The 23,989-nt window shown below is 36.2% G+C and overlaps 1 protein-coding gene across 1 annotated transcript in view; it reads left to right on the forward strand.

The window, feature by feature from the left end:
* Positions 1–417: 417 nt before the first annotated feature.
* LOC110109069 overlaps positions 418–23,989 on the forward strand; it is a 29,197-nt gene continuing 5,625 nt past the window's right edge. The window contains exons 1-7 of the mRNA XM_020839965.2: positions 418–1,471; positions 2,395–2,450; positions 2,518–2,600; positions 5,394–5,472; positions 19,283–19,393; positions 20,002–20,111; positions 21,723–21,806. Of these exons, the coding sequence (XP_020695624.1) occupies positions 439–1,471; positions 2,395–2,450; positions 2,518–2,600; positions 5,394–5,472; positions 19,283–19,393; positions 20,002–20,111; positions 21,723–21,806 (1,556 nt within the window). The 5' untranslated portion in view covers positions 418–438. The remainder of the gene's footprint in view (positions 1,472–2,394; positions 2,451–2,517; positions 2,601–5,393; positions 5,473–19,282; positions 19,394–20,001; positions 20,112–21,722; positions 21,807–23,989) is intronic.

Raw genomic sequence — 23,989 nt, forward strand, 5'->3', positions numbered from 1 at the left:
AAACCCAACCCCCGTGGAAAAAGTTTCAGTAGGAACCCCAAAAATCGGAATTCCTCCAGGTCTCAGCTTTCTTCCAGGCCTCCTCAAGCTGACTCTAATCCAAAAGTCCCCTTAACTGACCCTCCCGTCACTACTGATTCTTCTAATCATGTAGTGCATACCAACAATTTCGGGCACCCTCTTGACTACCAAACACATTCTCCACCTCCACTATCTAAGACTCTTATTACTCAACCGATTACCTCTGTTGAAGAATCCCCTAACACCGAGCCACCTACTCTTGCAGTTAATGTTTCAAGTATCCCTAATTTAAATTCTTCAAATAATTCAACATTTTAATAACTTAATTTAAATTTCAAATATTTTTTTTTTCAACTAATTTTTTTTTTCAACTATTTTTTTTTTTCGTCTGTGAGTGTTCACCCTCGGGCGAATGGCATGCGTTTTGATCGATCGAATGGAGGGAACGGCAAACGGCAAACGGCAAACGAGTTTATGATGCAAGTGATTCCTACTGTCTGCCTTATCTTCCCCTATTGTAAATGGAGAGATTGTAAATGTCATGGCATGCCTGTGCTTTCGCGCTCTGTAATAATGCAGTTAATCTCTTCGAGGGCATTCTCAACTCTCTCCTTCCCCTTCATCAAATCATCTTCCTTCCTCTTCCTCTCCAACATCAAACCCTCCTCCTTCCCCCTTCGCCTTTTGTCCTCCTCCTCGACCCACTATCCCCTTTACTATGAGCTCATTCATTACCGCCCCGACCCCCGCCATCCTCACCGCCTTCCAAACTCTTATACCTCCATAGTCGCTGCAGCCTCCGGCGACGGAGAAAATTCATCGTCCTCTGGCGAAGCCCCCGGTGACACCGACCCCATGGATCGTGCCAAACGCCGGTACTATCGTAAAAGGCAGAGGCGCTTGTACGGCGGCTCCGGTTCGGACTCCGATTCCGGACGTCGATCCGATTTTGTGGAGCTGAAGCCTGAGATCATCGACTTCCCTAGATTGCATGCCCGCGAGCAGGAACTCTACTTCCACGACGCGTTTGCCTTACCCTGGGAGAAGGATAAGCACTATCGAATGGTGTACCAGCTCGAGAAGAAGTTCTTCCCGGAGCAATCCTTTGACAAAGCTTTTGTTGACATATCCGAGGATTCGTTCCAGCTACACAAGAAGGGGAAGAGGACGCCTAATAAGGATGAGGGAGAGAAAGGGGATGAGAGAGCCTTGGTTTTCTTTGACGAAAAGAAGGAGAAGGGGGAAGAGAGGAAGGACGGGGGAGGAGATGTGTCGGAGAAGAAGGTGGAGGAGTTTTTCCGGTCCTTGAAGAAGGTTCCGAAAGCTCAGAGCCGAAGCGATGTTGCCGGGGAGGTTATTGGTGAGCCGTTTCTTTCGAGTAGGGGAACTGGACTTCCTGCAAAATGGGATGGGCCATCTGGAACTGTAGTTCTTGTGGATAAACCTAAAGGTGTGTGATCGTTTTCCCTTTTTTTCTTCAGTTTCTCATTTCATTCAAACGGCTATAATGCCCTATAGTTTAGAACACGGTATGTGTATGCCCCCTGTATCTGCTTACTATTTCTTGCATTTGTAAAGGGAACACTTGTACTGCAACTTACCGCTTACTAAAAATATTCAGTGATCTACCAGTGAATTTTACAAACTTGTCTTCTAGAATTATTTTTTCATATCCCAAGAATTTTTGAAGAATATCAAGTGTTTATCAGAGCCTGATTACCTCTGTCTTAGCTGATCAAAGTCCAACACCTTATATTATTTTCAATGCTTTGGCCTATTTATGGGTTGGAAATTTAAAATCTTCTTAATGTGTCACTTTATCACTAAGGTTGTAAAAGAGGTAAGCTAGAGCAACTCAAATATTATTTGGCTCGGCTTGTTAAGCAATCGGCCAAAATTTTCCATTTTTGTTCAGTTCATCAACTTATTGAGCCAAACACATATTGTTTAAGAATAAATGGTCTACCTAAATGTCATATATAATTTATAGAGTAAATTTCTCCCTCTCTCTCTCACTATATATAATATATATACACACACACACACACACACACACACACACACACACACACAAAATTTGCAAGTATATATGCATACGCATAAACATACACATCTAAATATACATGCAAACATGTATATATAGGCATATTTTTATGTGTAAATAAACATAATTTAACTACCACCAAGTTGAACATGATAGAACAGGGCATTGATCGCATTTAATTCATAATGTAAATGGGATTATAAAAATTAGTCAAACACAAGCTAACTGTTGAAGGGAATCATTACATATTTTATGGTTTCAATAATCATTATTTCGGATGCTTACAATGCTTATATTTTTTATTACTAAGATATTGCAAGTCATGACAGGTTGGACTTCATTTACTGTTTGTGGGAAACTCCGACGCCTAGTCAAAGTGCAAAAGGTGCTCTAAACTGAACATCATGACCGTCATGAATATTGACCGATTGTAGTAAACTTCCAAATTACAGGTTGGGCATGCCGGTACACTTGATCCCATGGCAACTGGTCTTTTAATTGTTTGTGTGGGTAAAGCAACCAAACTGGTTGAAAGGTACACTTTGTTTTGAATCTCAGAAGACATTTTTCTTGAATTAATGAGGTTTTTTTTTTTTATATATTTACACATCTATATTGGTGACTATCACTATATGGAGTTTGTTTAATTGAATTACTGCATATTTTTCAATGGAAGGCATTACTTATTTTTAATTTGCTTTCACTTGGAAGGGCAAGGAAGGTCACTAAATCAAAGCGTTATGCAACGTATGCACTTTGCTTTGGTCAAAATGTTCAAAACGTTAATGAAGCGCAATGAGTTTGCTGCTTATGGTGCATATTTGTAATGCGTAAAACACTAATAAATGACATTTTTTAATGGTGTGGATATTTTTTTTGCTAAAGTTTTTTTTTTCTAATTGACATGACTACTTTTCTTATTAATATAGTGAAATAATAGCTTAATTATAATCTAAAGCTTGATCAATATTCTCTTTCAGCTGAGAACACTTCAAATACTCCATTTTTTCTATCATAAGTATCTTTATCCTAGTTTTCATTTTCAGCTGCTAAAGTTTTGATGCCAAATTTCTTTTGGTCTACTATTGCTATTATTTCCTACAAAATTTATTCCATTTTTGTTGAGCTAGTTACTAGAACTAACTGCCAAATTCTCTTAAATACTAGTATTTTGATTGTTCCACTAAGTTTCTAATCTTTCTCTATTAATATATCATGTGATGTTGCTCTCTTTTGCTGGAGAACCTGAAAGTTAAACTACAATTATATACATTTTTTTCATAATGGTCCGTTTCTACTTATGATATTCTTTGATAAGTAATGTAAACATTATAAGGTTGCACTTAACCCTTTACTTTGTTCCTTCCACTTTTCAGTAATGTTTCTTCCACTGGTCATTGAACTTCATTTTATTTTGGTGCCATATTGAGGAGGGTTACCATGCAATTTTGTTATGGTTGGCATTTTTTTTATGTCGTTTTATTACTAGTTCTGTGATTTCACTCAATAGGAAGATAAATTTGGTGATGATGAGCATGCTAGTGAGAACATCATTTTCAGCTGTTGTAGCTGTTGTTTCATTTTATTTCAAGTAATTTATGCTTGATGAAATGATTCAGAATGATGTTGGTTGTCTCTATTCTCCATTTTTCTTTATGTTTGGGGGTTGCCAATAATTTTTTATGCCTTTTGCATTTTGTGCTATTTCAAAAGCTTTTGTACATGTGCCAAAAATTCCAATAAAACTTGGACAATATGTTATAATACATATAACTAGGGTTTACTAAATTGTCTGTTTACAATCAGCTAGTACCTTGAAAATCTAAACAGCGCCCTTCTAAACCCATTATTTTACCGTAGTAAACATGTTGCCCTTGGTTTGTACACTCGATTGTCTTTATAAGCAGTTGATTGTAACTACTAATCTGATCCTTCTTGAAATAATGATAAATCACGGGCCTTTGATGTCAAGGGGTCACTTATTTATAAAAACTTTACAAATAAGTCCTTGTGTCTAATTATGCATATTAAATTCGTCCTTTTATGATAGAGCAATTCTCCAAATTCCTGTAATGGTCTTACTTATAAGATGAGCTAGATGACCTTATTGAGATGAAGTGATGAACTGAAAAGATTGTGGGTAGTTCTCTATCTATTCATTTTGCAACTTCTTGTCTCGGACAAAGAACTTGTTGCTCTGCTCTACAATAGGGAAAACAAAGGGAGGAAGAGTTTGTGGAAGATAAGTTTTTTGCGATATATAGGTGTGTGCTCTTACCATTAGCATTGATTAAGTTCATCTATACATTTTCTTTTTTTTTTTTGTGGAGTTTTTATTATAAATTCTTTATTTTCAAAGTTTTATGAGGAGTTCTTTCATGGCCATATTTAGAAATATTCATCCTGTTTGTCATGGTTATCTTCCTTTTTCTTTTCTCCCGATTTTTTCTTATTTGTCAATAATTTTAGGGTTCCCATCTCTTTGAACATGGAGAAATGCAGATTTGTAATGAACGGCATTTTCAACACTTGAAATATATAACAATCAATAACTGATTATATGCATGATCAGGTGTTCCTAATTAATGGCTATTTTGTAACTACCGTTAAGCGGTGGGTACCAAGGTACCACTTTGAAGGCGGTCAATTATTTTGGAATACTTAGGTGACATACAAAGCATGATTTTGGAATTATTTAAGAAATGAGAAGCTGTGAGGAAAGGGATTATGATATTGGTACTTGGTAATCTTCATGTCATAGCATTTATTCAAAATTTACAGTACTTTGATATTAGGCTCTAAATGCCATGGTATCAAATTTTGGAATCAAAGTGAAATACGTCTAGATTTTAATTGCATTCCTATGTACTGTTAGTTTACATTTTTAAATGATTTTGAGAGTACTTATTATTGTGCGATCGAAGGTGCAAATGATTTCTAATGCATCTTTATACCTCTTGTAGTCTTCTCTCTCCTGCTATAAAGTGAGAAATGATAATGAAGGTTGTGATAGTCATTATGTCTATTTATCTTTTAATAAGATTATTGGTTGTATTTGTAGATTAAAAAAAAATCTAAGTGTTTCTATATTTTGCATCATATTTTGATTAAAGTGCAAGTATTTGATGAACTTCTTAAATACCTAGAAGATTGAAGTGATTCAGATATTACAACAACAACAACATCAACATCAATCCGTTATATCCTGGTCGGCTACATGAATTCTATTGAAGCGATTCAGAAAATTTTAAATAAATTTGTTGTTTATTTTCCCTTCCTGATTAAAACTATTGCTTTAGTTCTTATAAAGCTTTTGTATGTTTTTCAGATATCAGGGTATGGCTAAATGTTATAGTGGTGTTTTCCGTTTAGGAGAAGCTACATCTACTTGGGATGCTGATTCTCTAGTATGTCTTCTTTACTTTTATCACCAACATTAATTTTGGACCGGATTTGTCATAGTTATGTTTGTTTTATTTCATGGAAGCAAAAGCAACAAACAATAATATAAAAATTATAGCAAAATCAAAACGATGGTTTATTTTTTATTAAAATTTCAATAAGAAAAAATAAGATATAAATGATCTACAATTCAAGAGGTAGATCGGCTCTACCCATCAACCTAGATGCTGCTAGAAAAACGCATCAATAGATCGGCTCTACCCTCAAAAGAAAAAAAATACAGCAAACACCCACAAAACGCATCAATAGCATGATCGAAACCCAAGACAAATCCCCTTAAATAACCCTAGCCACCATAGCACAAATTGAACCTTCCTAAACAATTAAATATAATTTAGGAAACTTTCCTAAATAATTAAACATAATTCAGGAAACCTTCCTAAATAATAAAATACTTCCTAAATAGTATAAACATAATGCAGGAAGCCTTCCTACAACAATTAAACATGATTTATGAAATTTTTTTAAACAATTAAACATAATTTAGGAAACCTTCCTAAATAATTAAATACTTTCTAAAAAGTATAAACATAATTTAGGAAACCTCCTAAATAATTAAGCATGATTTAGGAAAACTTCCTAAATAATATAAACATAATATGGAAGCCTTCCTAAACAGTTCCCCCTTGATTAAGAACTTTCCTAAATAACTCTCCATTTATTAGAAACCTTCTAAATATCTTTCCCTGGGCCCCACAAGGTTGGCCCCTCCGGCGTATCAATACTCTCGTCCCAAATTGCCACCTTATCCTCAAGGTGTAAAGAAGGGAACTGTCTTCTGATCATCTATTTTAACAACAAAATCTTCTTCCTGTCGAGAACCACTTAACACATGGTCAAATATCATTTATTATCTGCTCATGCTTCACTCTGGAGAATATACCATCTTTCAATAATTTAACATCTTTACCAATGCCTTCACTTTTTATCCACTTGCTCCAGTCATCAACTATTTTTTTCCCTCAAAGCCATAAAGGTTAAAAAGAAATTGCGCAAAAAACTAGGTGACAACAAGGAACTATATGGATGCAGTGAGAAACATAAAGGTTATTGAATCAGTAGTCACAGATCCATGATAAACAATTAGGAGCAGCATAAGTTCCAGACCCTTTGTAAAATGACTACTAGAGTACATCTTGTAGTTCTTTGCAAACTTTACATGTTGTCAAATGAATCCTTGTCCAATAGCTCTATATATTGTTCTGCCATGTAGGATTGTTCATCAAAAGTAATGGGATTTTGTTCCAAGCAAGAATGTAAAGAATGCTAAGTCAATTGAAGTTGTATGATGATTATGTTGCCCAATATAGTTCTAAATCCCCTTTTCAGCCCAATCTCCATAACCATGGGTAAGACCATCAATAAACCAAGCTAGATAACAGATTGAGATGCTATAACAACCTTCAGAGGATTATTTTCCCTCATTAGTGCTTGCTTCATAATGACAGACTCAATCCCCTTAATGACAGGTAAGGCTTGCCATAGAGAAAAATGTGGACTATGATAATAACCATCATTGAGCGGACATAGAACCATGCAGTCGTGAAGTAGCAAGAAAGCATGCTGAAGAAGTCAAATCAGTGGTCCAAGTGATAAATATCTCTGCTAAGTATTTGTTCTCCATTGCTACATGCAACCTTTACTTCAAACAAGAAGATTTGGTTAAGTCCAACATCACGACCTTTTCCATCTTGAATGTACTCGTGGTGGGTGATATTTTCTTTGCCTTAATGTCGAGTTGAATCCTGCAAAGATATCTTCACTTAGGTATTTTCCACAAGAAGTCTTGCTTCTGTTACCTCTAATGATGTGAAAAATCTTGTTAAATACATCTGCATGCCTATATTGGCAGCAGACCTTCAGTGGAGTAGCTAGAACTATTTGTCCAATTGTCACAAAACTTGTTTCTTGGTTTGACATTAACCATCCCAAAGATAAAATACTTCATGTAAATATGTGTCCATTTAAACCAAGAATGGTTGGTGGGCACAGTTCATGATCTTCATTGAATTTCTCCAAAATATTCCTATTTTTAAAGCCTCTTCCAAATAGTTATCCTGGTTCATATCAATTGCCTGAAGAGTATCCCCTCTGGTAAAGACAACTGTGTGGTTTTGATTTTCTAGCTCGCTTTCACCAATCTTTGCTGCTCCAGTTAATTTGATGCAATAGATTTCTTGATCAGTACTATAAGCTTGACTTTGCAAGTTTATTTCTTTACCCTCTTCATTCACATCTTTCCCTTTGTCGATCTATTTATCGTCGGAAGAAGCTTGTGTATTTCTTATTGAACTCTCACTCTTTTCCTCAATTATTTGCATATTCAGCTTTTTCACACTAGGATCGCCACCGCCCCAACAACTTCTTCCTCTCCCAGTATAGCGGTTGTTGTGATCCGTTCATGTTCCTCCAGTGTTTCAAGGGTGGGACTCCCACCTTTATTCCATCCGCTGCACATGACCCGATCCCCATTGCTCGGCCCGCCCTCCTCCTTCGATTGTCCACTCCTCTTGCCCAAAAAGCCTCTCATAGGTCGACCACTCCACCACCTCTACAATAAGACTCCCTTCCCGCTGTACCCCCATCCAAAAACCCTATTCCCCCGTTCTGAGAGCCATAGGAGGTGGCTCTTGATGAAAGCTCGTTTTGTCGAACTCTTCCTGTCAGATCTCTTTCCATTAAGAATCGGTTGAGGGAATCCCGATCAAATATTTATTTGTGTTAGCAATTGGAATCATCGGTGAGGTTTTGGATCGCATCTCCATGAGCTTTCTCATCTTATCATCCAGAATTTCCTTTCCCTTTGATTCTGCCCAAGGAATCGCCAGTGAAGCTTTCATCTGCATCTCAATTATTTTCTTCATCATGTATTACAAATTCCCAAACCTTCCATCCATCGTTGAAATACGTTCATTCATCTATCCCACATCTGCTCGTAATTTTCCTACTTTCCCTTCCAACTGTTCTTCCAACGTCAAAAATCAGCAACTTTAATTTGAACGTGACCTCCAAACAACAAAATTCAGCAAACGGAGAGGAAAAACTCAGCAGAAATCAATAAGGAAATATGATATTTTTGTCTAAGACACCGCTCTAATACCAATTTGTTAGGTTGTGGATACAAAAACAGCAAACTATAATTTAAAAACTACAGTAAAATCAAAATTGTGGCTGATTTTTAATTAACACTTCAATAAGAGAAAACAAGATAGAGATGATCTGCAATTCGAGAGATAGATTTGCTCTCCCAATCAACCTAGACGCAGCTAGGAAGCCCTCATTGAAAAGAACTAACCCACAAAACTCATCAAGAGCATGATCTAAACCCTAGACAACTCCCCCTTAAATAGCCGTAGACACCATAACACAAATAGAAATTTCCTAACCAATTAAACATAATTTAGGAAACCTTCCTAATCTATTAAACAAATTTAGAAAACTTTCCTAAACAATTAAATACTTCCTAAATAGAATAAACATAATTATGAAAACTTTCTCAAACAATTAAATACTTTCTTAAACATTATAAGTATAATTTAGGAAACCTTTATAAACAATTGAACATGATTTAAGGAACTGTGTATGCCCATATGAGATCCTGTATATACCATCTAACCACCTCTTCATTATGCAGTTTGTCTTAACATTAACTTGTTTCTTTTGAGGTCCTGTATATTCCTCAAGTGCAAAAACTTTTGAATTACTCACTAAAATGCTTTTCCCGTAACTCTTATTACGTTAGTTTTGATATTTCCTGTGCTACAGTCATGGTAATCAGGAATAGTTGGAGGATTGGTGGGGGGCGCCTGATACATCTAAGCTTTGGTTGATGGAGATTTGATTATGAGCTTGAAGATTGAGCCTTTTGAATGCGTTGCATACCTTTTTTATGATCATCTTGCTGGTGTCGACCATTATTTAGCCCTAAATAAACTTTTGATTTGCCAACTCTGCATGGGATTTCAGTCACCCTTAGTAGCGCTTTAGAGGGAATGTAAAGGAGGTGGGGCTTAAGCCTTCTGGTTGTTTGATGAAAGGAACTCCACCAGCATATGATCTGAACATATATATTAATGCTAGGAATTGGCTACACTGATCTAAACATCTTATAACATGAATTTTAAAAGAAATGCATATATGATACATGGAGAAGAGAAGATGAATTTTATTGCAGTTAAAGGATAAAGTTTTATGTATAATAGAACTTTCCTTCTAATACTATTGATAAATGTGTTCAGTACCAACCTAAGTGCGTAATGGAACTTACGGTTCCATAATCTTTTGCTGTAGGAATAGAAATACTGACAGAAGCATGTCCGACAACAAGGCTAACCAGGAGTCTCGAATTATGAGAACAATTTTTTATGTTTCTGAATCCATAACCAAGTTATCAATAATAAAGACCATTCTTTTGTCCATAGACATCATCATTTGATCCAGCTCCTTTTAGTACACTCATTATTCCTTTTGAGGCAGCGTCCACGATTTTTTCCTATAAATTAACCTGTAAAACCTACTTTTATAAAATGAAAACTTATGGTATTGCTACAAAATACCAGTGTTGGCCAAACTGGAGTCTAAAGGAGCAGATTTTAAGAATAGACCATTGTTTTTGGCCAAGGAATATTAGAGTAATAAGAAATTAGTGTCATTTCTACAATTTTGAATTTATTCTTGTAATAAAGAGAATAACCGTTATTATTAATGATAGTGAATTTTTTTTGTCTAGGCCATGCATCCAAAATTGTAGTATTAATCCTTTGCAGGAAAAACATAAAATCCAAACTTTTGGCTTGCATATTGAGAAATAATTCCAAACCTTTCTGTATGCAAGAATAAAAAAATAGCAGAAATAACAAAAATTGCAACCAAAGTGATCATTATCATAGTTTTTGGAAAAATAAAATGAAAGGCATCAAATTCATCATGTTTTGTGGGTTGGCATAAAATCGACAAATGCACTCATCAGAATCAAGAGAAAGGGAGGATTGAAAGCCAATTGCAATGGCTATATTACAGCTGCATAGAAACTTTTTAATGCCAGGAATACATGAGTCCTTGGTCATGTATTGGTAAGTGATGGAGCTTATGCTTTTCTTTGATAAGGAATCCAACGCTTGAGTTCTGCATTCTAAGGGATCACTTGGCTGCTTGATTTAGAAACCATGTTTTGAAAAAGATGATTTTATTAAATTTCATCATTTGCTTGGATATAATTAAAAAATAATGTGTATTATTAGATTTTAAACTATACTAACACTATCCAAGTTCCTAAAAAATTAGTTTTAATTTTTGCACTCAAAATGATGAAAACACATTTACCATCAATAAACAACCAAATAATCTATAGTAGGAAATGAAAAGAGTTGGATTTTTTTTTTAAATTGATATATCATCAAAACATTACCTTGATCGGGCATGAATCTCGAGGAAAATTTGATGTGGTAACTTCCAAATTTAATTCCAGGACCATCCGAACCCCGGTTTCAATAAATTTATAGCAGAATTGAACATCTTGAAAAGACAAATCCAATGACACCAAATTTGATCCGATCTGAGCCCAAATGGGTTCAAATCAAGAGCCCGAAGCATGTTTAGAAGGTTCAAAGTATAAATTGGATGACTAAGTGATTTTCAAATATGACATTCTTATAGTCGAATCGAGTGGCTTGATAAGATGAATCCAACGGCCCAAGATCGCCAAATTCTGACATCATTAAAGCACTCAAATGCTTAATAAATGGTGTATGATAAATGAAATCAATATCGGTCATCCATCCAAAACACTCTCTACATGCCCTTGATCTTCTCCTTATTTATTAGCCATGTCACTCCAAAAAATTTTAAATAGACCCACTATTCTTCACAAAAAGAGAAGAAAAAAAGAAGAGGAAGAAAGAAGAGATATCTGAGATCTCTTTTGTCACCAAGCTCCTCCTCGGCCACCGATCGTTATTGGACCACTGTTGGGCTTCTGCCTGGTCACCAACTGTCGCCGGACTTCGTCCCAGCCACCGACCGTGCCCCAGACCTTTGCCCGGCCATCCACCGTCGCTGGATTTTCACCCGGCCACCGTCCAATGCTAGACTTCCGCTCGACCAACGACCGTCTCCAACTTCTGCTTGGCCATCAATCATCGTCGAACTTCCACCTAACTCTTCTTATTATTGTAATTTCACTTTCTTCAATTTAAAGGACGGATCAAGCTTTATAATCTATTCAAATACTAGTGGAATAATTTCAACTGGGTGTGGCACAGTAGTTTTCCCTTTTCCAAGGTTCTTCATGTAAAAAACCTTATATTTTTTAATCCCTATTTGTGTATTTGATATCCGTACAACGTTAAGATGAAACATTCTAACTTTCTTGCTGCATATATTCTAGCCCGCAACAGTTTGCCGCTGTCTATGAGAATTGCATTCCCACTATCCTAAGCACTGCTTCAATGGTCAACAGGCAATGTAATCGTGACATGGGAGCCTCTCGCTCTAGCTCACATCAATTTAGTAATCAGGTAATGAAGTAGGGATGATTGACGTCTGCCTCTCTTTGCCTTTACCCTGCTGGGGAAGGAACATTAGGACCATACCTAGAAGATCGCATCGGGAAAATGGAGGAGTCTCAGAATGAGATCCTTCAACTTTTACGAGAGACCCGACAACCAACACTAGCACAACAAGAGGAGGTTCTTCTCTCTCGAGATCCACCACTGGTTGAGGATGTTCGACCTGAACTTCTTCATGTAAGGATTCCTCTTCCTCAGTTAAGGGGTCCCGCCTAAGTTAATGGGAAGACATCAACCTTGTTGACACAGCTAGCTCTACCCATCATTCTTGCATAGGTCGGCCAATCCTCATTCCATTAGATGTCGCCGAGAACTTGGACCGACCTCACGTTGCTGAACTCCCATGCAACGCCTTATGTCATAAATTGTGATGATTGGTCCGTGAAGAGTTCCCCATGAGAGGTGGAAGATAACTCTTCATCACTAGGCCTTTCAGGAGTCATCACCCCTGACTGAAGCCATCCATCAACATCCCATTACGGTTGGCTTCAAATTACCAAGCATTTATTCTTACGATGGGGTGTCCGATCAATATGAGCATATCAATCACTACATAATCATAATGCATATCCAACGAGCATCAGATGTGCTCCTCTGTCAAGTTTTTCTTACTACCCTCAAAGGGAAAGCTCGAACATGGTTCTATTTGCTCTTGGCTGGAATCATTCCAATGTTCGTTAATTTGGCCAAAGTGTTCGTCGAACTATTTGTTGCCAATCGGAGAATTGCTAATGATTCTTTCCACCTCTCAGGGATTCATTAGAAAAAAAATGAATCCCTCTAAGAGTTTTCTTAAAGATTTTCTAGTGGAGCTCGACAAATTCTAGGGGTGGATCTGAATTTTTTTAGAGTTTTCCTTGGAAGGCTTCGTCCTGACCCTTTTTTCTCAGCACTCATACGAGACACAATTCATTTATATGTTGACCTGATCCATCCTGTGGAGGCATAATTCTTTGTAGATGAAGCCATCAATATTCATAGAAAGTAGTTTGAGCAAACCAACAGAAAGCGCAAAAGTGCACCAGGGACGGATAATTCATCCTCGTAGTAAAAGAAGCAAGGAAATTACAACTTTCCCCCTTGACTCTCACAGCTGCGACGCGGCCCTCGACATGAAAAGGAGTATATGCCACTTAATGTATCTAGGGAAAATATATTGATGGCAATATGAGATCAGGAAAACGTAAAGTTACCAAATCCTTTGAAGCCGAACATGGGAAATCAGGAGCAATACTGCCACTTCCACTGTAGCTATGGACACACTACTGATACATGTAAATAGCTCAATGATGAAATTGAAAGATTGATCGAACAAAGATATCTCTTGCAATTCATCCAAAACCCACCAACTTGGTATAAGGATGGTATCGCTGGGAAGCAAAATCAACAACAATAAAGGCAATTGCTGAATAATCATCAAACAGTTGATGAAATTAAAATCATTGACGGGGACCATATTATCTAATCAAGTCTTAATTGTAGCAAGCAAGGAACTGACACCAAAGAAGTCTCGCATCTACCACTCCATTTTGACTCTGATTTAGAGGGAGTAAAGACCCTTCATCAAGATCCACTTGTAATTAATGCAGGGATTGATGACTCATGTTAGAACGTCAAGAGGATTTTGGTCAACAATGGAAGCTTCATGGATGTCCTGTTTTAGTTTATTTTTTTTAACATGGGTCTAGCCAGAGAAACTCTAGTTCGCCGCAGGTCCACTGTCTGGGTTTGATAATCAACCCGTACAGGTGAACAGAATAATCATCCTCCCAGTCGTATTTGGAGAATTTTTCTCGATAAGCTACACATATCATCCAATTTATTGTAGTAAAGTCATAATCATCCTATAATGCTCTCTTTGGAATGTCACTTCAGTCGATCTTTTGGCTTATCGCCTCCATCCCTCATCTCAAACTGAAGTTTCTTAGCCCAACAGGGATTTGTATAGTACACAGAGATCAACAAGCAGCACAATCCTGCTATCTTAGGCAAGTTCAACCACACCCATCAGTTACCCCAAGTATCGAAGATTTTGATCTCCAGAATGAAGATATTCCTTCAAGGGCTTCCCTCGTGGAGGACCTTATTTATATCTCTCTATCAGATGAGCACCCTTTGAGAATGATGCATATTGTATCATTGATCTTTGATGAAGAGAAGAAAAAGTATGTGATTTTCTACGTAGAAATCTAAATATTTTTGCATGGAGTTCGGCCGACATGTCTAGAATCGACCTTGAAGTAATTCTGCACTCTGTCAAAGTAAACCCAACATGCAAGCTGGTTATCCAGAAACAAAATTTGCCCCGATTTACCACCATGCAATCGAGCAGAAAGTTGATAAACGCTTGGAGACGGGGTTTATATGGGAAGTGTACTATCCTACCTATTTGGCAAATGTCATTATAGTATGTAAAGCTAGAGGAGCTTGGATAATGTGTGTGGACTATACAGATCTTAACAACGTCTCTCCAAAGTATAATTTTTCGCTTCTTCGTATTGACCAATTGCTCGATACCACATCTAGACGTCAAATGCTGAGCTTCAGGGACGCCTACTCTGGTTACAATCAAATAAAGATGAATCCTGCAGATGTAGAAACAACAATTTTTTGAACAGATAAGGGGTTATAGTATTATCTGGTAATGTCATTCGGGCTCAAGAATGCTGGAGCCACATATCAGCGCTTTATGAATAAGATTTTTAAGCACTTTCTTGGGTGCTCTATGAACGTATATGTCTATGATATGTTAGTAAAAAGTCTTGAAAAAAGTCTCAATATATCTCTGACTTGGAACAATGTTTCCATCTGCTACGAAGCTACAATATATAACTCAACCTAGCCAAGTATGCTTTTGGAGTCCTTTTAGAAAAATTATTGGGGTTCATTGTAACCCACCGAGGGATTGAGACCAATCTTGAAAAAATTAGGCATTAAGAAATATGGTGCCCTAAGGAATATCAAGGAAGTCCAAAGAAAGAATTAAAGGATTGCAGTGCTATATCGTTTCTTGACTCACTCAGGGGATAAATATTTGCCCTTCTTTAAGATTTTGAGAGGTGTGCTTGCAGCTCGGGGTTTCAATGGATCAATGAATGCCAAGAAGCATTTAAACAACAACGAAAGTATTTGACATCGCTGCCACTACTTTCAAAAATAATATAAGAAGATAAGTTGTACCCAAGGTTTAAAATTGCATAATTAAGCCTCGAGGCAGTTTTCGTCTGTGAGGTGAGGCGTAAGCCTCACGGACACAAAATTGCATAAATGAGAATTTAAGGGTTTTAGCATGTAAATAATAGCAAGTTTCTATCATACAATAAAATCATCTAAATGGCATGTGAAATTAGTGGAAAGTAAGAAAATAGATGCAATAAAATCATGTCCCAAAGTACAAAATTATAAAATATTAGTCTATTAAAACTCCCAAAGTACAATTAAGAAAGAACATATAAAATTCAATCATATCCCATCACTAAATGGGTCTTCAAGGGAATCTTCTTCTCCAATTTTATCTATGAATGTCATATCTTCATCATCTTCAACGTGACTCACTCTTTTCTTCCCTGTTCAATAAGAATGATCATTATCATGTTAATTGCTCACTTGCTATAAATATAATGCAAATAAGTCTTCTCATCGCCGCCTATGTCAACTTGTACACCATATTTTCAAGAAGGGTCCCTCCGCAACGACGTATTATACTTTTCCTTGCCCTTAACCATCTTTCATAAAGGAAAAAAGAAAAATAAAAAAAAAATTTAAAACCCTTGCTTTCCTATAAGGTGAAAAATCATACCCTAAACTTAAAAAAAACTCTAAAAACTCTTTAAGAAGGGATGTAGAGGGGCGGCCGGAAATAAGGAACTCACCGGTGAGCGGCGGTGTTGGCTGGAGAGGCGACGGAGACGTGCGGGACTGCGGGTAATGCCGGCTTCGGGACCTTGCGGGATCGGGACTGAAGGCGTGTTCGGGAGCTTGCAGGACCGGTAGATGGGGAGCTGATGGTAATTCATTTTAATGTTAATTAAGTGGGACCCTTCTATGAGGCGTATGCCTCACCATAAATTGGGCAATTGAGGCGCGCCTCACATAGCTTAAGGCGTACGCCTCAGCAAACACCATAATTGCGTAGGCTATGAGGTGTTTTTGGTCCGAATTGCGCAGAGGCACGCCTCATATTGCGCAATTTTAAACTATGGTTCTACCTGTATCTAGTTGTTTCCACCTATGCTATCAACTAGGTCTTGATTCGAGAGGAGAAAGCTATGCAACATCCCTATCTATTATGTCAGCAAAATCTTATCTGAAATAAATGGACTTTATCCATTAACGGATAAAACAACTTTGATGTTAGAAGCATCTAGTAAATTAATGAAGTGATCAAAGCGTCGGACCGGGGTCCCATCCCACCACGCGCAATAAAGGCTTGTATAGGCGGTTTTCCGGTCCGCCGCACACAACGGAAGCGAGAATCTGAGTTTAGGAAATCCGTACCTTCGCGGGGTTGGCGGTGGTCGAGGCTCGAGGATCGAGGGAGAGAGAGGTATTTGTAATTAATTAATCATCTAATTATAACTAATTCATTTATTACTTTTAATTATAATTAATATTATTTAATTATAATAATGATAATTAAATAACAAATTAAAATTAATAACAATTAACTATTTGATTATAATTAATCTATTAATTATAATTAATTATAATTAGTTATACCTAATTATAATTAAAAATAATTAATGCTAATTAATAGTTAAGTGTAACTACTAATAAATAACAATATTTAATCATAATTAATTATAATTTAAAATATTTATTTCATTAATTATAATTAAGATTGATTAATTATAAATAAAATTAAAATAATTACCTCTCCCTCTCCACTCTCTTAACAGATTTGCGGGATTTGGCCGAAGCAGTGCGTGAAAGGGAAACGTTACCTTCACAGCAAGAGCTCACGTCACTGCTCGAGATCAAAATGTTGAACTTCCAAAACGACAAGAAAGGAATGTCGTCTAGGGCAGGGGAGATCGAGAGATTCAGCTTAAGGGATTCAGCTAGGCTCAGATGGAGATCGGCAGTGGAGATGTGGCTTGGAGCTCCTGCGGCTTGGAGAGGAGGTATTGGAGCTCCTGCGGCTTGGAGAGGAGGTAGGGAAGAAGCTCTTCCTCTCTCTTTCTCTCTGTTTCTCTCTCTCTCTCTGTCTCTGTGAGGATCAGAAGAGCCGAGAGGGCTCAGACGGGGTCGATACAAGAGGTGGAGGGGTTCGGACGCAGAGGAAGCTCGGGCAAGGGGGGGCGACGAGATTTTGGAGGAATTTGGTCGGAGGAGGAGACGGGCTTCGGAAAATGGGGAGCTGGAGTTTGTGGCCGCTGGGGTTCTGACAGAGGAGTGGAGGCAGTGACGGGAGAGGAGGAGAGGTATCGGGAGAGGAAGAAGTAGCGAATGGGAGAAGTGTCGTGTGAGCAACGGGTATTTAACGACGCGAGCGGAGCTACGGATCGCAGAATTTGAGCAGGATTTACGCATGATTTTCGGGATACGACACAGACGGCGCCGAACGACTGGATTTGCGGAGGATTTCGTGGATCCAGCGGTTTACAAGTATTTTGATTTTGAATTTTTTTTGTTCCTGCTGGTTAATGCTTAGAGGTCAACATGGACCTTATGCAATTATGATCTATTTCCGTTTCTTTTGAATAAAATTTATCTAGCCATGTTCTTGTTTGTTTCTATTTCCTCAAATGTTTTGAATGCTTTTGCTCTTAGTCTTACATTCATAAGATTTGCACAGCACACTTGGGTGAATTTATTAAGAAAGGCTTCTAACATATATTGTCTAATGTTCTATCCCATAAAGCTATCTAAGCTCAAGCCTCATACTATTTACAAGGAGATGATTTTCCCTGAAATCAATCAGTTGCAATTGTATCGTGCTTGAAGGAATTGCACATCTAACTTAACATTTAATTGAAAATCTGAGGATATATTTTATTTAAGCCAAAAGCTGTGAATTGCATGACTTGTTTCACTATATGTAAATTTCTCTTAGCCTAACTTAGGAGATAAGATCAGCATATGATCAATCTTAATGTAAAGTTAATTCCAATTAAATTCTAAACTCTTAAGTAACTTGATTCCTGCCCTTAAATCCAATGTAGATACATGTGAACGATGAATCAACCAGATTCCGCAATCTTGTGCCCACCTTGCAAGCCTACAAGCAAATCTCATAATAGTACGAAGACCCAACCACTTGTTCTCAAAGCAACAAGAACCATGCAAACAACTCCAATCAATCCACAGCTTAAATCCCTTTACTTTAAATCCATAACCCATTTTTTTATTTTTCTATTTAATACCAAAGACCACCATCTGATACCACCACATCAAAGAGCATAACCACTTATTACATTAGATTAATGTTCTCATCAATCGTTAACATAACCTCAATTGCCATCTCTTTAATTTTATTAATCTTCAACTATGTATCCTTTGCTAAGCTCCATATCATCACTCTACGAAAAAGGTTGAGGGCTAATATATATATATATAAACCATTGCCTTTAGTGCATGTATATATATATATATATATATATACACCCATTGCCTTTAGTGCATGACTGGAACAAATAGCTTTATAAACTTAAATTTTCTTAGCTTATCATAGACAATGAATATAATTTTCTTATGTTTTTTTTCCTTACGTAAAGAAAAGATCTTTTTTTTCTTCAAAAGGTGTATCTTTTTTCCATATATATATATTTGTGGTTTAAAGTTTTTTTGATGAGCATTTAGCTGCTTTAATTTCTCTTTTAAATTGGTTTGGATAATCCTAGCATTATAGTTTTGGCACTTTCTTCTGTGTTTCAAGACTCAAGTTGTATTTTTTTTCATTACATGAGATTGTTTTTCTTGGTTGGCAATTAGTTGCATTAATTTTTGTTTTGAATTGGTTTGGATAATCCTATGATTAGAGGTAGGGCACTTTCTATCCTTTCCAGGGTGTATTATCTGAAGTTGTGTCAAGTATAGAGATTCAGAAAAGATACATTCACAGTACATTATAGGATTTCATTTGGAAAATTACTTGTAGATATATTCTTATCTGTTCATTTATTTGGATCTTTTACTTTTTTATTTGTGCTTTTAACATTTACATGCATGGACTTGTTATGTTTCATAGGTTATTCAAAGAGAGCCATGGGAACACATAAAAGATCAAGATATTAAAAAGGCTGCTGCATCCTTCCATGGGGAGATCTGGCAGGTACCTCCCATGTTTTCTGCCATTAAGGTGAGTTATTAAACATTTACATTGTTTATTTTCATAAAAATGCATATTTGTAATGAGAATTTTTTTATCTGGAAAACTGACTTCTGTTGACAAGCTATATTTTAGTAGATTATATCCTTATCACTCTGCTGTTTTCTACGTCAAGTGCGTGCTTGTGTGCAATTCCTGTGTATAGTTTTTTGATGTTATTATGTGCATTTGTACATGCTTATTTCTTTGGCTTTGTGTCTGTGTTTGTTTATGTATGTACGTATGTGTTTCTCTTTAGAAATTAAGCCATTGGATACTTGAAGATGTAATTTCACTCCTGTGCAGCGACATAGTGTTTTTTATTAAAGAAGCAGTCTGATATATTATACAAGATATGTGAGCATTTATGGATGTAACTTTTAGCTGATTTGTCCTGTGCTCTCTATGCTAGTGTTTAATGATGCTATGTAATTGTCTGTGTGGTTAAATTATGGTTTTTGTTGCTCCGTTCCATGTCTTTCTTTGACTTTCAGGCTGCTATAATGTTATTTTCTGCATGTAATGTTTGTCTTCATAGCAGCTGTGTTTTCAGTTTCAACACTGGTTAATTTCATCTTGAAAATCTGTGTTTATTTTAGGTTGGAGGCGAGAAGATGTATGATAAAGCAAGGAGAGGGGAGATGCTTGAGCTTTCACCGAGGCGCATAACAATCTTTGAGTTTGATATTGAACGCAGCCTCAATGACAGGTTTGACCATAATGGCATGCATAGATTTTTTTTTTTTTTTAATAATTTTAAACCATCACATGTTAAGAATTATAGAGGTAGACCTTAAAAGAGTTGGTTAGAAAATATTAGAAATGATCGTTTTCTTATTAGAATTTAACTCTTAATAAGACACAATGGAGAAAAATGATTCATGTAATCGACCCCATGTAGTGGGATAAAGACTTGATGTTTGTTATTGTTGATACTTTTAAATCATCCAGTTAACTCCTTACTACAGCTTTAGGTACTATTTATAAGTATAACCAATTTTCCTTTTATACTTTTTAATATTTTCGTGATATTTATTTCCAGATGATTTATTAAGTGGAAGTCTCGCAAGTAATGGAATGCTTTTTTGTTCTTTCTCGTTGCCAAGTACAGTGGCAATAAACTTCTGTTACCGCTTGCGCTTGCATTTATTGAACTTCTATGCTTTCTTAGAATTTGTCTGATTGATTGCAATTTGGCTTCTTCTATGTTCAGCATTTGTATAGAAAAATGCCTGCAAATTATTCTTTATTTAACTCCTTACTATAATTTTTGGCACTGTTTCATTTTTCCTTCACGTTTTAATGTTCACGTGATATTTCATTCCAGATAATTTTGTAAGTTGAGTTTTCTTAAGGAATGGGTTGCTCTTTTGTTCCTTATAATTTTCAAAGCAATAAAATCTTGTTACCCACCCCAGTGGCCTTTATTTTATTATTCTTTCTTCGAATTTATCAGATTGATTAATAATTTGGCTCTTCTCAGTTAAGTATATACAGGAAAAAAACCAGAAAATATTTATTTTAATTTATTGACTTTCTGGCATTATGTTGTAGGTGCGAGTGTATGCTACAATAGAATTTAAGTAGCACCTGGAAATAATTTTTCTATGTTCAAGCAGCCTTATTTTAAATTAGATGTGGAAATTTATTTGCATTTTCTGCATCATTCTCCTTGAGGAATTGATTTAGAGATCACTGAGGGAATTTCTGGAATTTGTCTACATTGTGTTGGTAATGCAGCTTCTTAATTCTTTATCGTATGGCCTTGATTCTATATGTTGGAGCATTTGATTAAAACGAAAGCAAGCAGCACAAATTATTTTTCTAATCTGAAGTAGTTCAATGGCTTAGTAGGTGCAGATGAAATTATCAATTTAATTAAATGATAGATTTTCACAGCTTTTAACATACAACTTGCGGATTGATCACTCTAAATTCATACCAACGCCTGTAAGTGACAATCACGGAAAGAAGAATATGACAACAATCCTATAGATCATATCGCATGCATCAATTCTTCATATAACCATGTATATGGCTTCATATCTTCCGGGATGCATAGAACAAGTGCTTTTTATAAGTTGCCATTATGTTAGAATCCAGCTTACAAGCCTGAATAAGAAATTATGACAAACATAAAACAATTTTTCTACGCTGGGTAGCATGCACTTGTTTTCATTAATTTCATGAAAACAGAGAATTTCTTTAAACGGTTAATTTCTTATCTATTATTATTACCGTAGGGTAGGTACCCTTATGATATGCTTTATTTTGGCATATTTCATCATAACTGACTATTTGTTTCCTGTATGAACTACAGACAAAATCTAATATTTCGGGTCTCATGCTCTAAAGGAACCTACATTCGATCCCTCTGTGCAGATTTTGGAAAGGCACTTGGCAGGTCTTCTCCTCCCCTGAAGTTAAATTTAATATTTTTACGTTTTTTATGTTTCTCATATGTATTGATTTATTTGTTAAGCACACTCAACCTGTACTTGCAAGGGATGTGGTAATCTATATTTTAGTTATACGTAATTCTTTTATTTTAGATGCGGTGCACTTTGTATTTCTTTTGTAAGGAATAATCGCCATTGACTCAGAGAATGTGCTATATATTGTCTGTCTGTCTTATGAAGCTGTTCTTGACCATATATACTCTTCAGTATGCATTAAATGTAGTGAAATACATGTTTTCATGATTTTTAAATATTGGTCATCCTTTAGTTGCGTTTAATAGTCTCGTAAAGAGAGATTAGTAAGTTTTTATTTCATTCATGTAGTGTGGGCTACAAAAATTTGGCTTTTGGAGCCTCAACCACTCCGCATGGTTCGGGGAAAATTGTAACATATTAGGTTATGGGCGAAATTTTTAGACATTGGTTAGAGATAAAACATTACCGAAAGTTTTCACCCTCATATGCGAGAACATCAAGATCTGAGTTCAGGTTTTCTATAGGTGTAATTCCTTAAAGTTAATTACTCCTCCCAGTACTGAGAGAGCACTTTCGATTAAAACTTATCACTAGATAGGCACAGGTTCCTAATGTATAGTAGCAGTAGTTTTAGATGCTTAAGATTAGAAATTTTATCACCAATTCACCTAAAGCGGATAGTCAGGATAATTATGACAAACACAATCAAGATCTCATGGTTCTATCATCCCGAGTTGTCATGGCCCCTAGTCTACTTAGTTAGAGGTGGTCGTTGACCTAATCTGATAGAATGATCATTGTTGGCAGTCATTGGTTGCTTTATACAAGGGTACCTTATAGACCTAGGATGAATATTTATCTTATGAATTAATTTTAGTAAGCTTCGGCTAATGGAGAGTTTTGTGCCCTATTAAGTTGCCCTATGATTCATTATTAAAGAGCGGGGGGGGGGGGGGGGGGGGATATAGTAGAAGCCATAGTGGTCAAACCACCTAGTCAGTGTGACTAATCATAATTATTTACCATGTGGAGCTATTAGGCCAAACCACCAATTAGAGGATCCCATCATAATCGTTTTTCACTTGTAGTTGTTGGGCCAAACCACTTATTTTATGAAGCCATTGAGCCAAACATCTATTAAAAGTCACATGTCACGTCTTTTTTAGTAGGATATTATTTGAAAATGAATCTTAGTGATATTCTCGACTGAACATTCATTTTTTTAAGTTGAATTTATTATTGAATTTATCGCCCTCGTTGAACAATTGGGGAGGGTAATTTAATTTTTCTTTAAGTTTAGATGATTAAATTTAACTTTTTTACAATATTTTAAAATTTAATGAATGTTATACTTCAAAATTTTATTAAAAAGTTTTAGCCCTGAGTGGCTAATTTTATGTCTGCTTTCCTCCATCGAGACTCCACATTACTTCTAATTTTAACTACACATCTGGTCACTATGTGCATTAAATTAAGATATGATAATATTGAAAATATCATTTTAATCATTTATGAAATAAGAGAACTCATTTGTACTTCATATAATACTTTATCAATCCAAAACTAGAGAATTTAGTCAGAGTTAGAGAAAAGTTGAAGTAAACTCATTTTTATTAATAGCATGCTAGAAAGAAAATACAAGAGATAGATATCACTAGATTGGTTCAATGGATCTTCTCTACACTCCTTTTTACTTATCAAATTGCTTCCACAAGCACAAGCCAAACACTTTAATGATGGTATCAAGTACTTGTCTAAATTCTCTTAGTTGTCATCCTAAGGAAAATTTAGAGAAGCACTCTAAATTATACTGAAATTTTCTAAGTGACTGAACTCCCTTACAAATATAACAACACAACTATTTATAGAAAAACATAAATAGGTATCTGGCATTGCAATATTCTAAAGATTAGCGCCGTTGCGCCCAACAAATGAATTAACGTCGTTGCACTATTTTTCTTGTTCTGCCATGGCACTTGCTGACATGGATCATTTACTTAGTGAACATTCGCGTCGCTTCGCTGACAGGTCATGTCCTTGGGAAGTAACAACTGCAACACTGCGGCGATGCTGACTTTCAGAACGCTGCAGCGCCAGAAGGGCAGTTTGGGCACCGGAGCGTTATTGATTGTGACGTCGCGGTGCTGGACAA

The sequence above is a fragment of the Dendrobium catenatum genome, unplaced genomic scaffold (genome assembly GCF_001605985.2).
Source record: "Dendrobium catenatum unplaced genomic scaffold, ASM160598v2 fragScaff_scaffold_1494, whole genome shotgun sequence".
NCBI classification, from domain to species: domain Eukaryota; kingdom Viridiplantae; phylum Streptophyta; class Magnoliopsida; order Asparagales; family Orchidaceae; genus Dendrobium; species Dendrobium catenatum.